Below are 16330 nucleotides of genomic sequence, written 5' to 3' on the forward strand. Positions count from 1 at the left end.
CATATGGTGTCCTGAGGAAGGCAGGAAGGCACAAACGAAGATAAACCAGAAGACATGACAGGGGAAAAACAAGCAGGAAGGAGCGACGCAGGGAAAACCAGGAAGGGAAGACAATGAACCGACCAGAGACAAAGACAGCACAGAGACTACATACACAAGGTAACGAGGTTGAAACAAGGGACAGGTGACACGAGGGCTCAGGAACAGGTGAGACACATCAGGGTGGGGCAGACAACCACAAAGGCGGGAAAACAAAAGGCAGGAAGTAAGACATGACATGGGAGAAACAGACTACAAAATAAAACAGGAAACTGAAGCAAAAAACATACAACAAAGATGAAAACAAGGTAAAACACAACAGAGAAAACAAGAGCCAGTAAACAACAAGGAAATGGGGAATGAATTAACACAATAAAACAGGAAAAACTATAACAGAAAATTGCGACCATGATAAAGACTGAGGCAAAGTATCAGCGTAAAAGATTAAACTTTGGAGAAAACCCAAAGTTATTTAGTTTATGTTTATTATAGTTGCGTCTTTACATCTAGGGCTGGGGGTGTAAAAAATCTATTTCATTTGAATGATCTAATATTGATTCATACAATCATCATGTCTCTGGTATCCTATCAAACTAGAAGACCCATGTTAGCTTGTTGGGAATAGGGTTGGGTACCGAAACCCGGTTCCACTATTAATAGTGTAACTGTAATTAATAGGGTAAACTGTTGTTTGTTAAATTATTGTAGTTATGTGTAAGGTGACTTAGGTTTACTTATTATATATTTAAATACTTTAAAACATTAATATATTGTTGAATTTAAATAATTTTCAATTTTAAAAAAAAACTCCATAAAACAGCCTTTCTTTGATGTCATTTTTCAGTTTTTCAAGAATCGGTTTAGGAATCGGAGTCGTTTTAAAAGTAACGGTTCAGCATCGGAATCGGAAAAATTCAAACGGTACCCATCCCTAGTTGGGTACCGTGAGTTAGGCTACACTTTGGCGAGGGAAAAACTGGCATGGCCATTTTGAAAGGGATACCTTGACCTCTGACCTCGATTATGTGAATGAAATGTCACTCAACAATCACTGGCTGTGGAGTCTGTGAAGCCGCACTTTATTGTGTGTTCATGTTAAATAAAAAGAACACAGAAATGCATAAAAAAGTACATTAATGTGACTGCTTGGGGGCCAATTCTTAATGTAAACATTGATACTTTTAATGATGCACCAGGTTAGAGGGAACCTTGTTCAGTTTGTCCAAGCAAAATAGTCTTTTCAAATGAAATATCGCAAATCAACACTGAATCGAAATGAAATCGATTCAGGAAATCAGCGGCGTTACCCAGCCCTATTATTGTTTGTTCTGAACTACATTGTGATCTCACTTATTTGAAGTCAACATGTGTGCATGTCAACCTGCAGACCAAGTACAAGGAGGCGGGTAAGAAAGAGGAGAAGACGTGTCTGTACTCCGTCCTGCCTCACACCATGGAGACGCAGCACGCTAAAGAAGCTGCACAGCTGCTCAGTGACGTAAGAGTCGATAAATTAACTTGTTGTTTAGGTCTGACCATACCGCCAAAATGCAACACAACGGTTGGACAATTGTCATCCTTCCTCCTCTGCTTGTTGACGCTGATATTCCCCAGATCAAATACAAAGAAGGAGGGAAGAAGGAGATGTCCAGCTCCCTGTACTCCACTCTGCCTGACACGTCGGAGACCAGCTTCGCCAGGGAGATGACTGACATGCAGAGCGAGGTGAATAAACACACAGCCACGATGTTTCTAGACCTGAACACAAACAACTTTATTTATCCCAAAAGGGCAATTCAATTTTGCAGTCAACCAGTCACATTAAAAGCAGACAAGAATAAACACCATCGCAGTCGTTCAATCAACAAACATGTCAAACCCAGGCAAGAGCAGCGAAGCACGCATGGGTTGTCGAAATAAGCTAAATAAAATAAATATACAACCATAATCCAACTTAAGTGAAGTAATACATACATAAGTCAATGCAAGCATTGTGCTCCCCCAGTAGCTCACAATTAGAGCCCCGAATCTTTGAGGGTTTTAAAATAACTTCAACTTAGCTGCCGAAAATGGAGCATGCCTCAACACCAAAAAGTGACCAGAAAAACGACAAACGTAAAAATAATAGCGTTGAAAACAACCTAAAAAATAGAATGTTACAACTACCATGTGTTCCCTAACGTTGTACAGATGTTTAGGCATTCATCTATCAAATATCTTGAAAAATAGTGCATGTTGCTGCCGTACCCCGCCCCTATGTGTAAGCTGAGCCCCAAATGTTTGCTCCGCCCCTGATCATAAAGTGTCTCTTCAAACATTTTTGGAGCGTGACTAAATAAACATGAGCTCTCCAGTATGCGGGAGGGATCCTGGATGTGCTTCAACTGAACGCTGATGCCTCCTTAAAATGCAGTAAGAACTGTTTGATTAGTTATAAATAATCACGACCCCATTATCCAACGCTCTCTGATGTTTTTATACCTCAGACACTCATCAGAGGAAAAAGGATCAAAGGGGAATCACAGTGTGCTTTAGAGAAGACCCATTAACAATATCGGATCTGTGTCCAGATCCCACTATCCCATTATTTAGGGTCTCGTTGTGACCACAAAGAGTTGCCGTGGAGCGTCTCAGGTGTAGATCCACAGATTGATTGCTGCTGCATTTTTTTTCTGTGCCAGTTCTGCCTAGGGGTGCAACGGATCACAAAACTCACATTTCGGATCACGGTTTTGTAGCCTTGCATTGCCAGACCTTCCTCCACAATGCTGCGGAGGAGGGTCTGTCTAGTCCACACAACATTCCTGGATGGGTGAAAAACTTACTCTGGTTTTTTGGCATTTCTTTAAACCAATCACAATTGTCTCAGGCGGCGCTAGGCGCCGAGCAGAGCCACGGTGCCTCTGCAAAATAGTCTCAGGAAGGAACTTGTTTTGGTGGAACATGTGTACGTTCAAAAGTTGTTTTAGTCGTGCAACAGAAAACTCAGATTGGACAGATAGTCTAGCTAGCTGTCTGGATTTACCCTGCAGAGATCTGAGGAGCAGTTAACCATAGTCCTCACAAATCCACCAGAGTTATATAGATATAGACTAGCGCTCCGCTAATGACCGCCTCGATCGCGTGACGTGTGTTTACAGTGTTTGGTGCGTTTAACGAAGTGCGGTGTGAACGCACTACCTGTTCTCAATCCAAACTCGTAAAATACGGACGTTTGTGCAGTGGCTGTCAGCGTCTGGAGCAACGTAAAAAGCGCCCTTCAGCGTGTGTGTAGAACGCACCGGGGAGAGCAGCAGCTACACGGGGTTTGAAGATGACGTAGCATTAAGAGCGACTACGGTAGAGAGTAGTATGAAAGGCCGAAAATCCTCATAGTGAGGTTGGTTGGGGGGGTGGATGGGTCAAACATCACAGGACTTTCACCCAGGAGACCGGGGATCGTGTCCCGCATGTCACGTTTCCTAAACCCAACCGTCCCGTTCTTCTGTTCCTAAACCCAACTGTCCCGTTCTTCTTTTACTAAACCCAACCGTCCCGTTCTTCTTTACCTAAACCCAACCGTCCCGTTCTTCTTTACCTAAACCCAACCGTCCCGTTCTTCTTTTCCTAAACCCAACTGTCCCGTTCTTCTTTACCTAAACCCAACCGTCCCGTTCTTCTTTTCCTAAACCCAACTGTCCCGTTCTTCTTTACCTAAACCCAACTGTCTCGTTCTTCTTTACCTAAACCCAACTGTCCCGTTCTTCTTTACCTAAACCCAACCGTCCCGTTCTTCTTTACCTAAACCCAACTGTCCCGTTCTTCTTTACCTAAACCCAACCGTCCCGTTCTTCTTTACCTAAACTCAACCGTCCCGTTCTTCTTTACCTAAACCCAACTGTCCCGTTCTTCTTTACCTAAACCCAACCGTCCCGTTCTTCTTTACCTAAACCCAACTGTCCCGTTCTTCTTTTCCTAAACCCAACCGTCCCGTTCTTCTTTACCTAATCCCAACTGTCCCGTTCTTCTTTACCTAAACCCAACCGTCCCGTTCTTCTTTACCTAAACCCAACTGTCCCGTTCTTCTTTACCTAAACCCAACCGTCCCGTTCTTCTTTACCTAAACTCAACCGTCCCGTTCTTCTTTACCTAAACCCAACTGTCCCGTTCTTCTTTACCTAAACCCAACCGTCCCGTTCTTCTTTACCTAAACCCAACTGTCCCGTTCTTCTTTTCCTAAACCCAACCGTCCCGTTCTTCTTTACCTAAACCCAACCGTCCCGTTCTTCTTTTCCTAAACCCAACTGTCCCGTTCTTCTTTACCTAAACCCAACCGTCCCGTTCTTCTTTTCCTAAACCCAACTGTCCCGTTCTTCTTTACCTAAACCCAACTGTCACGTTCTTCTTTACCTAAACCCAACTGTCCCGTTCTTCTTTACCTAAACCCAACCGTCCCGTTCTTCTTTTCCTAAACCCAACCGTCCCGTTCTTCTTTACCTAAACCCAACCGTCCCGTTCTTCTTTTCCTAAACCCAACCGTCCCGTTCTTCTTTACCTAAACCCAACCGTCCCATTCTTCTTTTACTAAACCCAACCGTCCCGTTCTTCTTTTCCTAAACCCAACCGTCCCGTTCTTCTTTTCCTAAACCCAACTGTCCCGTTCTTCTTTACCTAAACCCAACTGTCCCGTTCTTCTTTACCTAAACCCAACTGTCCCGTTCTTCTTTACCTAAACCCAACTGTCCCGTTCTTCTTTACCTAAACCCAGCCGTCCCGTTCTTCTTTACCTAAACTCAACCGTCCCGTTCTTCTTTACCTAAACCCAACCGTCCCGTTCTTCTTTTACTAAACCCAACCGTCCCGTTCTTCTTTACCTAAACCCAACTGTCCCGTTCTTCTTTACCTAAACCCAACTGTCCTGTTCTTCTTTTCCTAAACCCAACTGTCCCGTTCTTCTTTACCTAAACCCAACCGTCCCGTTCTTCCCGCGTGTCATGGAAACGTAAGCCCACCCACGTCCTTTTCCTTAACCTGACTGCGTCAAAAGTGACGGCAATAGTCCCGACCCAGCGCGTTTAGATATGACGCTAAAGGAGACTTTTAGCGTCATTAACAACACCAAAGGCACCTGACCAAGCGTCCGCATTTTACGAGATGCGAGTGAGAATCTGTTGGAATGCAAACCAAACCAAATTAGAAATGCAACAATGTTGCAACTTCACCCCCAAATTGCTCCGAGTCCACCAAACTATAGATGTGAAAGTGCCCGAATAGCAACACTAAATATTTATTTCACATTATTATTGTGGTTAAACTTTGCAATTAACCCGCGGTTCACATGCATTCTGAACCATGAGCCATGAACTATGTTCCGTTACACCACTAATTCTGCCCTGTTTATGAATCAAACCAATCTCCTTTGTTTCCATCTTTTCCAGAACAAGTACAAGGAGGACGGAAAGAGACGCCTCCCTCAGAGTTTCTACTCTCAGCTTCCAGAAACCGCCGAGACTCATTTCGCCAAAACTGTCTCTGAGCTGCAGAGCGAGGTGAGAGGAGAGAAGTACTTCACCAATGAAGTCCTGCTGACGTTTTTAGTTTGAAAATCTTGTAATGTTGCACGAAAAAGCAGCATAGACACATGGTTTGACCCAGGTACATGCAGGATGGAGTCCCAGAGGGAAAGAGTTTAGTAAAATATTGTTACACAAAGATACACCTTAATATTGTTCTTATGCTCGATGATGTTCCCTGATCCCGTGTAGATACAAAACATGTAAAAAAAAAAATATATATCCTGGGCGCCTGGGTAGCTCACCTGGTAGAACAGGCGCCCATATATAAAGGTTTGCTCCTCGACGCAGCGGCCGCAGGTTCAACTCCGCCCTGCAGCCATTTGCTGCATGTCATTCCCCTTCTCTCTACCCTTTCATATCTTCCGCTGTCCTATAAAAATAAAGTCCTAAAATGCCCAAAAAAATAATCTTTAGTATCAGTATCTGTTCAGGCACCGTTTAGGCACCGGCACCGTTTTAAAAGTATGGTTTTAGCACCGGTATCGGAAAAAACCCAAATGATGCCCAACCCTAGAGCTCAGACTGTTTGAGGCAGAGGAGCTGAATCAAAGCATGTAAACCTATTCTACAAATACGATATAATAGGGGCTTTTTAAATTCTATTAACATCTCGAGGTATCAGAAATAACTTCAGTTGAACAAGGAAAAGACATTCTAGCAAACACGTCTTAGCACATTTGGAGTCCCAATAGCCAGTTTGACGCAAGTTTATTTTCAATTTTGTGTTTCTGTTTGTAGATGAAGTACAAAGAAGCCGGAAAGAAAGGAGCGACGAGCTCTCTGTACTCGACTCTACCTGAGACGCTGGAGACACAGCACGCTAAAGAGGCTTCACAGCTGCAGAGCCAGGTACAGTACACAGCCAACATCTGTCCAGCTGTCTCCGTTTGCCGATTTAGGAATCTGGGCAAAGTCCCAGGTACATGTAAAATCAGGAAAATCGTTGTCAGACACTTAGAATATTAATCTGAGTCTGTCAGTGGCAAAACGAGCACTTTAGTGAAGGTCAGTACAAGTTGGACAATTGTCCTTTTAACTTACATTGTAGCTTGTTTCTCCGCTGCAGACTGCAGCGATCTCACTTCAAACTGGACCAATGCCAAAGATAAAAACTAAATGAAAGTGATTGTTGTGTGTTTTGACCCTGTGTGCTCCAGCTGAAGTACAAGCAGAGTTTAAAGAAAGACGCCTCCAGTCTGTTCCACCTGATGCCAGAAACTATCGACACTCAGTTTGTCAGGGAGCAGACGGACATGCTCAGCGAGGTACGAAAAGTTAGCTTCTGTTACTGTTTGCTTCATCCCACAGTTGAGACTTCAATTCAAATATTTCTTTTGGTAATAGATGAAAATACTGTAGTAATCCACATTGCATTGAATCATACACAAAGATGTAGACGCTTTGTATTTCTTTCTGTATCTTGCTGTGATCCTGCTGGACACATTTCAGGACTCATCTCTGCGTTTATTCTCTTCCTTCTGGTTGTGTTTTCTTCTTCTCATCACAAGGTCAAGTACAAAGAAGAGGGTAAGAAGGAGATGAGCGTCAGCCTGTACTCTCTGCTCCCCGACACCATCGACACACAGCATGCTAAAGAGCTGACAGACATGCAGAGTGAGGTGGGTTCAGGCTGCGGACTGAATGTTCAACGTGAGGTCTTTTCGCACTTTTTTAAGATTATTTTTTGGGGGCTTTTTCCCTTTATTTGTAGTGACAGTGGATAGACAGGAACGGGGAGAGAGAAAGAGGGGATGACACGCAGCAAAGGGCCGCAGGTCGGGATTCGAACCCGGGCGGCTGCAAAGGACTCTGCCTACATGGGGCGAATGCTCTTGCTGGGTCACGCCCACTTCGGTTGTCACTTTAGGACAACAATTTTACCAATTTGTTTTTGTTCTGGTTCAAAATCCGGTGCACGTACCAAAAAAGGAACCTGTTCCATGTTTGTGATTGATTCCTCATTCTTCTCAGTAGTGTAGTCTAGTATTGTAGTGGGTATACTGTACCACATATATATATATATACACACACATTTCTTTCCTAGCTCAGAATGGGCCTGTGTGTGTGGGGAGGGGCATATCATAGTGTGGGGTCTGGGTGTCCTCCCCCAGGGTTATTTTGAGCGTCAAAGACTTCATTTGCTGCATTCTGATACACTTTTATGCACCAATTTATGGTGGGAATACCTTTATTTATCCTATGAGAAGGAAAACACAGATGACATAATGGAATATAAAGAAGTAAAAAAAAGAAAAAGTTGACCCCAAAGCATCGAGGACAAAATAAAATAGGCTACTTATATTTGTCTTAAATGTTTGGTGAAGGGAGGATGCTGGCGTTAGTGTAGGCGGAGCATTTGGGGCGCGGTCGCTACGCACACACTACGCACTGCGCTCAGCGAGGGGCGGGTTGATGAAAGATGAGAAGTCTCTCTTAGTTTAGTTTGCTGTCACATTACTCAACCCTGTATTTGTGAATACAAATATGTGAAGTGAAAGTTCTGTCACAAAAATATGTTGTTGCGTATCATTGCACATTTTTAAGTGGGAATGTGGAAATCCTAGAGATTTCCTAGTGGGTATACTGCATATACCTGCGTATCACATAGACTACACTACTGATTGTTCTTCCAGGCTAAATACAAAGAGGCCGGCAGGAAGCAGACGCAAACGTCTCTGTATCACCGACTGCCTGAAACTCTGGAGACGCAGCATGCTAAAGAGGCCTCGCAGCTGCAGAGTCAGGTACATGCATCATGTATGTAACAAAAAGAAAAGAAAAGCCTGTCCCTTGTTGGTGCAATAAACACACTAAGGCACCTAACTAACACACATCCGAGACCTGAGAGTCATCTGCTGAGCAGCAACCTTTCAGAAACCGGAAACAGCTGAATTCCTCTGATTGTTTGCACGATTTACGTTGACTCTAACACCATAGAAAGCACCGTGTGAACTGACAGTGTGCTTGTAGTCAAGGTGCTGAACTATGCAAACCCACCAGTGGTCTTATTTTGAATGTCTTGTCTTGTCCCCTCTGTGTGTTGTAGATCCTGTATAAAGAGGCTGTTAAGAAGGAGTTGTCGTGTCCAGTTTACCACCAGCTGCCCAACACTCTGGAGACCCAGTTTGCCCAAGAACTCTCTGACATGCAAAGCCAAGTAAGAGCCAAAAATTTAAAACCTCACAGCGAACCATTTGGATCGACTTTCAACAACAACTAAAAGCCAACCTAATGTGCTATTTAAACAAACGTGGTCTCTGGCACTCGTCTTTATCGATGGCAGGAATCTGTGGCGTGTCAGTCCCTCGGAGGTTTATAAAGCGAGGCGGCGTGTCTGTCAGGAGAACGTTATAAATACGAGTCGACTGTGATGTGACAGATCTCTGTCGTGATGCCCCGGGGAACAGGCTGGCTGCTGCGTTTAGTTATATGAGTGAATTAATCTATTATGAATGAGTGGCTTTTTTGCAGCATGGTGGCCCAATGGTTAGCACTGTGGCCTCGCTGCAAGAAGGTTATGGGTTCGAATCCAGGTCGTTCCGGGCCTTTCTACGTGGAGTTTGTACGTTCTCCCCACGTTTGCGTGGGTTTTCGCCAGGTGCTCCGGTTTCCGCCACCATCAGAAAACACGCACTAGGTTCTCCAGTCAGTGCCCTTGAGCAAGGCACTGGCTCAGATCTGGAGTTGGTCCCCGGGCGCTGTGATTGGCTGCCCACTGCTCCCTTGAGGGATGGGTTAAATGCAGAGAATGAATTTCGCTACATGTATGTGTATGTGACAATAAATTACGTTTTTCTGTGGAGCTCTCAGTTCTTCCAACATGTAAAAACACAGCGGTAACGTAACTGTGTTGATGTGCGGACACCGTTTGCGGTTATTGGCCGTAACGGGACACATCCTGTCAGACGCAGTTTCCAGTCTTTTCGCTGTGCCTTTCCTGGGTGAACCCCTCCGAAAATGCAAATTGAATTAATTTACACAGATCTAAGAATCTGTTTGTGAATTTACATATATGTTCATGGACATTTACATGTCTAATAAGTGTAGAAAAGTGATTTTGATGAGAAAAAGCAGTAAGAAAGCTTAGGCGACGCTCAGGTGGCGGTATAACTTTACGTTCAAAGTGGAATTTCAGGAGCTTTTATTGCATCATTTGGAGTTCTTGAAGCATGTCTTTTTAATGTGAAGAACAGAAATACGGTCCCGGATGTGTTGACAGCATTGATGTTCATTTGGGCGACTTGTTACTACAGTTAATACCCCCAAAACCCAGCAGCGCCCAGTGACTTTCTACAGCGGGGAGATAGGGGGGACCGAGTATGGCCACAAATCCTTTACCGGTGTTAGCTTCCTTTTGCCGGCTCTTGTAAAGACCAAGCTAAAGTAAATGGTTAAAATGATATTCCGCTAGAAAGATGTGAAATTACGTAGGGAAATTCTGCAACATCACCGATTACATGGTGTTTTTTCCCTACCCAATTTTTTAGTACTATTATTGGTCTGCTAACATTAAAAAAAATAATGCATTGGATTCATTCCTCTAGAGCTGAAGACAGTCCCAAGTGGCTACAGCTTGAGTGTGCATCCTGCACACAAGTCTCTTTACATGCACTAGCTTGTTCTAAAATACCCCTTCCAGAATCTGTACCAACATGCTGCATAAATCCAGTTGTGAGGCACTCCCTCAAGATATGGATACAGTTCAGACAAGCTTTTTCTATAATTGAGATGTCCATATATACCCCATTGGTGGGAAATAACATGTTCGCTCCCTCCATGACTGATGATGCTTTTAAAATATGGACTGAAAAGGGACTGAAAACAGTCAAAGATGTATATATGGGTGGCACCGTTGCATCTTTTGAGCACTTAAAAACTCTGTCATTCCTAACACATTTTTTTTAGATATTTACAACTTCGCAGTTTTGTTTCCACAAATGTAGTTCTTTTCCATTGATACCACCAGATTCCCTTTTAGACAAAATACTTCAGATGCCCCTTTGGCTTGGGGAGGTTGTTGGCAGGTTGTACTCTCTACTCAGCATGGATAATCTGAAGCCATTGACAGCATTAAAACATCAATGGGAGGGAGAGCTGGATACAGAAATATCAGACGAGCTATGGCAGGCTGCTCTCAATAACATAGACTCATCCTCTATCTGCCTACGACATACCATTATCCAGTTTAAAGAGTGTGATCGATGTAATACAGAGCCGGGCACTCTGTCACATATGTTTTGGAGCTGCCCTAAATTGTCTGAGTTTTGGGAACTGATTTTTGCTTTTCTTTCTAGAGCATTGCATACTCATATTGACCCATCACCGGCCATTGCCATTTTTGGAGAACTAGAACTTGGCATAGACAAATGGGTTAGAACTGTGATAGCATTCGCAACTCTCTTGGCCAGACGCATTGTTTTATTAAAATGGAAGGATAAGTCTCCACCTGTATTTAAACACTGGCTCAACGATGTTATGCAATATTTAACTCTTGAACCAATTCGTTATTATTTACAAGGTAATAATATTAAATTCAGTAATATCTGGCAACCTGTTCTTACATTGGTCGAACAGATGGACTCTAATGACATTGTATGAATTGGTGAATGTTGTTGTCCTCCCCCTCTTCTTTTCTTTATCTTTATCTTGTTTTTTATTTTATAGTCCACTTTTCTTTGTAGCAGTGGTGCGATGTGGGTGGGTGGGATGTGGGTTGTTATGTATCTGTTGTTTGTTGTATGTGGAAATATAATAAAAATATTTTAGATTTTTGATTAAAAAAAGAAAGATAAGAAGTTACGCTTTAGTTTGACACCATTAAATGAACTGAAAATGATTACATATTATTTGTATTTAAATATTTTGATAGAGACAATAAGTGTCTGAGCATGGACACCATTCCATTAGCTATAATTATTTTACATGCATCAGATTGGGCGCCTGGGTGGTGGAGCGCGCGCCTATATGCTGAGGCTCAGTCCTCGACGTGGCGGCCGCGGGTTTGGTGCCGACTTGCGGCCCTTTGCTGCATCTGGTTCCCCGTCTCTCTCCCCTTTCATGTCTAATCTGCCCTGTCCGAAATAAAGGCCTAAAATGCCACACACAAAAAAAAATCTCAACCCTTCAAATTTAAAACTTTCTTTTCAACGTTTTCGTCTTTTGTTGCTTTTCCCGAAGTTTTTTTTCGTCACTTTTTTTTCTGCTCCTTTTGACGTTTTTGAAGTTTTCCGACATTTTTGGCACTTTTTTCAAAGTTTTCTTTTTCTTCCAAATGCTATAAAATTGAACAAAACACCCACATTCAATGAAAGTAGTGAACTGATCATTTATTTTACTTGTGAAGAATAATGGTTGTAGGGAACCATCCACTAGAGCTGAAGATCTTTGCCCGAATCTGACGGGACCCGATGGGACCCAACGGGTTCGGTCGGGTTCGGTCTTAATTTCTATCATTTTACTCGGGCTCGGGCCGGGCTCAGACTTGCGCTCCGGGTTGGGCAGTAAATGAGCAGTCAGTTGATGCGTTTCGATTAGCGTGTAAATGGATGCTGAGGAGGTGAAACGGAGGCTGGCCTCTGGAGGACTTCTTTTACTTCTTTGTTCCAACTTCCAAGTGGCCGACAGCCTCCGTTAGTCATGAATACATGATGTTAAAAAATGTATAAATGACTCATTCTTGACAAAAGACAAGAGCTGTGTGCCTGCGGCGCAGTCTCTTTTTTCTTTCTCTCCCCTTTCCGCTGAGTGGTGCGTGTGCCCGCTCGCTGTGTGAAGCGCGTGTCCGCACTATTCTCCGACACTCTAATCCCTGCTGATAGACGGCCTTTTGTACAGTCAGGCTGTGAACGGGTTCGGGCTTTTAAAAATCTGTCAATCAAAATTTACTTGTCGGGCTCGGGCCGAATTCTTTAAGGCCCGATTACAGCTCTACCATCCACTGTATTTTTTTTGTTGTTGAAAGAAACCCAAATTTCTGATATAGAAATGTTTTGAAAATGGGTCAAATTTGACCCGAGGACAACAGGAGGGTTAAACATGCATAAACTGGAGCTCTTTATGGTTAACCTTGTGTTATTACTGAATATAATCTGTCTGTTTTTTGTCTCTGGTTACAGAATAAATACAAGGAGGAGGGGATGAACAGACTCTCTCAGAGTTTCTACTCTCAGCTGCCTGAAACCGCTGAGACTCAGTTTGCTAAAACTGTCTCTGAGCTGCAGAGTGAGGTGAGATAAAGCATTACAAGACTAGCCTAGAAATCTAGACCACCCTAGCGGCAGCAAATGTAATTTGCAGCCAGGGTTGTCTAGCAACTCTCCGTTGGCCTGCGAGCTGGAAAAACCAAACTCTGGTCAGGCCAATCACATCGTGTATAGAGTCGGTGGGCGGGGCTTAACATAATGACGGCAGAGTTGCAACGGTTCCGTGTGAATTCCCTGCTACTTGAAAACAAAGAATATGGCTGCTGCTGCTGGCGAACAGCGGTCTTTGGAATCGGCTTTGGCCGCGACTCTGGAAGACTTGGAGTAGAGCCCTGCACGGGACAGTTTTCTTCATCCCGCTCCCGGCGAATTTCTGACCATTACCGCCCGCACCCGCAACGTGTGTGTTACACTCCCGCCTGCTCCCGCAACGTGTACGTCCACTCCCGCCCGCACCTGCAAAACTCTGAGAATTTATGCCCGCACAATAATAGAGATGCATTGATGTTATGTCTTCTCCCGTCCCGCATGAGAAAACACGTCATTTTATAGGTTAATAGGGAGAAGATGAAGGCAAAGAAGGCAGGTGCTTGCTGCTGTTAGACGGGGAGGAAGGAGCAGAAGGAGAGGGAGAGAGGGGGAGGAAGGGGCCGAGGATGAGGAAGAGAGGAGAGGGAGAGAGGGGGAGGAAGGAGCCGAGGATGAGGGTGGACGGAGCCTTGGCTCGGAGCTCCCCCGTCCTGGGAGGCTCAGACACGCTGGTGTCTGCTCATAGATGGCCTATACAGTATATACTCAGTCAGTATATATGTATATCTATGGTTTCTGCTGGCGTGGGGGGGTTCCAGGCTACATCCCGATCCCGCAGTGGTTTTTTAGCCACCCGTTCCTGCCTGCAGCAAAGTTAAAACTGCCCGCTCCCACGAGACCGCGTCCGGTGGGACCCAATCCCAATGCAGCCCTTTAACTTGGAGTTCAGATTTTCTTTGAGAAAAGAACAAAGAACGGCACTGAAGTCATTCTTAAAAAAGGAAGATGTGTTCGCAGTTTAAAGTTTAATCTATCAGCTAGCGTTGCTCTGGTTGGTTGTAGCTCTATCCTATTGCGTGCAGAGGGAATTTGAAAGACAACCGTTTATCCCGCCCCTCGGATTGAGCCCTGCCAATGGTGAGTTCCTTGTCAGGCTATTACAGGACACATTCATGCACCAACAGATGCAGAAAAAACACAGGTGGGATGTTTTGTCCTGCTGGGAACTCAAACTAAAAAAATAAAAAATGTAAAAATGTCTTTAAATGTTGTTTTTTTTCAGACAAAGTATAAGAAGTCCAGGAGGCAGGAGGCCGGCAGCTGTCTGTACTCCGTGATGGCAGAAACTCTGGACACTCAACACGCCAAGCAGGCCTCGCAGATCCAGAGCCAGGTACGGATCACACTTAAACTGGAACACAAACTTATATTACGTCCATGCACTACATGTATCTATGTAACATAGTCTATATATCGACGACGTTTCATTTACGGGATTGCTCCGGTGCTGCCGGATGTCCGTCTTTTTCGGCCGGATGTCCGTCCCCTTCCTCTCTCTCTGTGTTGGCGTTCTAACCTCCGGTGGATTTGTGAGGACTATGGTTAACTGCTCCTCAGATCTCTGCAGGGTAAATCCAGACAGCTAGCTAGACTATCTGTTATCTGTTGTTGTTGTAGTTTTCTGTTGCACGACTAAAACAACTTTTAAACGTACACACGTTCCACCAAAACAAGTTCCTACTAGAGGCTATTTTGCAGAGGCACCGTGGCTCCGTCCGGTGCTTAGTCACGATTGTGATTGGTTTAAAGAAATGCCAATAAACCAGATCATCCCAGAATGCTGTGTGGACTAGCAAGACCTTCCTGCGCAGCTCTGTGGAGGAAGGTCTGGCGATGCGAGACTACATGTACTAAAACCCTCTACACACCTAATTTTCAACTGAACATTAACCATAGTCCTCATAAATCCACCGCAGTTTAGAACGGCAACACAAAGAAAGAGGAAGGGGACGGACATCCGGCCGAAAAGAAGGACATCCGGCGGATTGTTACGGTGGCACCGGAACAATCCCGGATATGAAAGGTCGTGGATATAGACTACTAGTGCGCCTGCTCTACGGGCTCTTACTCCTCTTCATCCCCTATGGGACATACTGTAAGGCTTCAATGAGCTCTCTCCATTGCATTCGGTCCCCGGCAGCATGTTGGACCTCTCCCCATGACAGGTTCATCTGTTCCAGCTCTTGTGTCACAGTTCTGCGCCATTTGGTTTTGGTTTTGTCCCTGACCCTGTCCCTGTCCATGTCCCTGACCCTGTCCCTGTCCCTGACCCTGACCCTGACCCTGTCCCTGACCCTGTCCCTGTCCCTGTCCCTGTCCCTGTCCATGTCTCTGACCCTGTCCCTGACCCTGTCCCTGTCCCTGTCCCTGTCCCTGTCCATGTCCATGTCCCTGACCCTGTCCCTGTCCCTGTCCCTGTCCATGTCCATGTCTCTGACCCTGTCCATGTCTCTGACCCTGTCCCTGTCCCTGTCCCTGACCCTGTCCCTGTCCCTGTCCCTGACCCTGTCCATGTCCCTGACCCTGTCCATGTCCATGTCCATGTCCATGTCCCTGTCCCTGTCCCTGACCCTGACCCTGTCCCTGTCCCTGACCCTGATCCTGTCCCTGTCCCTGTCCCTGACCCTGACCCTGTCCCTGTCCCTGACCCTGATCCTGTCCCTGTCCCTGTCCCTGACCCTGTCCCTGTCCCTGTCCATGTCCATGTCCATGTCCCTGACCCTGTCCCTGTCCATGTCCATGTCCATGTCCATGTCCCTGACCCTGACCCTGTCCCTGTCCCTGTCCCTGTCCTTGATCCTGTCCCTGTCCCTGACCCTGACCCTGTCCCTGTCCCTGTCCCTGTCCCTGTCCATGTCCATGTCCCTGACCCTGTCCCTGTCCCTGTCCCTGTCCATGTCCCTGACCCTGTCCCTGTCCCTGTCCCTGATCCTGTCCATGTCCCTGTCCCTGTCCCTGTCCCTGTCCCTGACCCTGTCCATGTCCCTGTCCCTGTCCCTGTCCCTGTCCCTGCAGGTGAAGTACAGAGAGGACGTGCAGAAGTCGTCCAGTCTGTTCTCCAGCCTTCCTCAAACCCTCCAGACTGAGCTGGCCAAGGAGGTGACGGAGCTCCAGAGCCAGGTGACAGACCCTTTACTCCAGCAGCCTCTGGTCTGGATCAGGGCTGCACCAAAGGAGGAAAATATGTGATAATGTTGAATATCGCGATAACCATATTACATGCGATAAATAAACAGATATTAAAGTGTACTCAGTTCTGCTGCTTTCAGTATTCTGCTAAAATACAACAAACTGCTTGTTGTAATGTATATAATAAAAAAAAACAATGAAAGGAAATCATTTACCAACATCACGTTATTGAACAAATTGAACATTGAAGTGAATATTAAATTACAACAGATAATACGTTTAAACAATCAGGTAAAGCAGACACAAGAAGATACA

The 16330-nt window shown here is 45.1% G+C and overlaps 1 protein-coding gene across 1 annotated transcript in view; it reads left to right on the forward strand.

Moving 5' to 3' along the window:
- LOC116053716 (nebulin) overlaps positions 1–16330 on the forward strand; it is a 106245-nt gene that overhangs the window by 39095 nt on the left and 50820 nt on the right. Inside the window, exons 21-31 of the mRNA XM_035998317.1 lie at positions 1427–1537; positions 1654–1764; positions 5457–5567; positions 6333–6443; positions 6752–6859; positions 7103–7213; positions 8228–8338; positions 8641–8751; positions 12710–12820; positions 14109–14219; positions 15902–16006. Of these exons, the coding sequence (XP_035854210.1) occupies positions 1427–1537; positions 1654–1764; positions 5457–5567; positions 6333–6443; positions 6752–6859; positions 7103–7213; positions 8228–8338; positions 8641–8751; positions 12710–12820; positions 14109–14219; positions 15902–16006 (1212 nt within the window). The remainder of the gene's footprint in view (positions 1–1426; positions 1538–1653; positions 1765–5456; positions 5568–6332; positions 6444–6751; positions 6860–7102; positions 7214–8227; positions 8339–8640; positions 8752–12709; positions 12821–14108; positions 14220–15901; positions 16007–16330) is intronic.

The sequence above is a fragment of the Sander lucioperca genome, chromosome 23, assembly GCF_008315115.2.
Source record: "Sander lucioperca isolate FBNREF2018 chromosome 23, SLUC_FBN_1.2, whole genome shotgun sequence".
NCBI classification, from domain to species: domain Eukaryota; kingdom Metazoa; phylum Chordata; class Actinopteri; order Perciformes; family Percidae; genus Sander; species Sander lucioperca.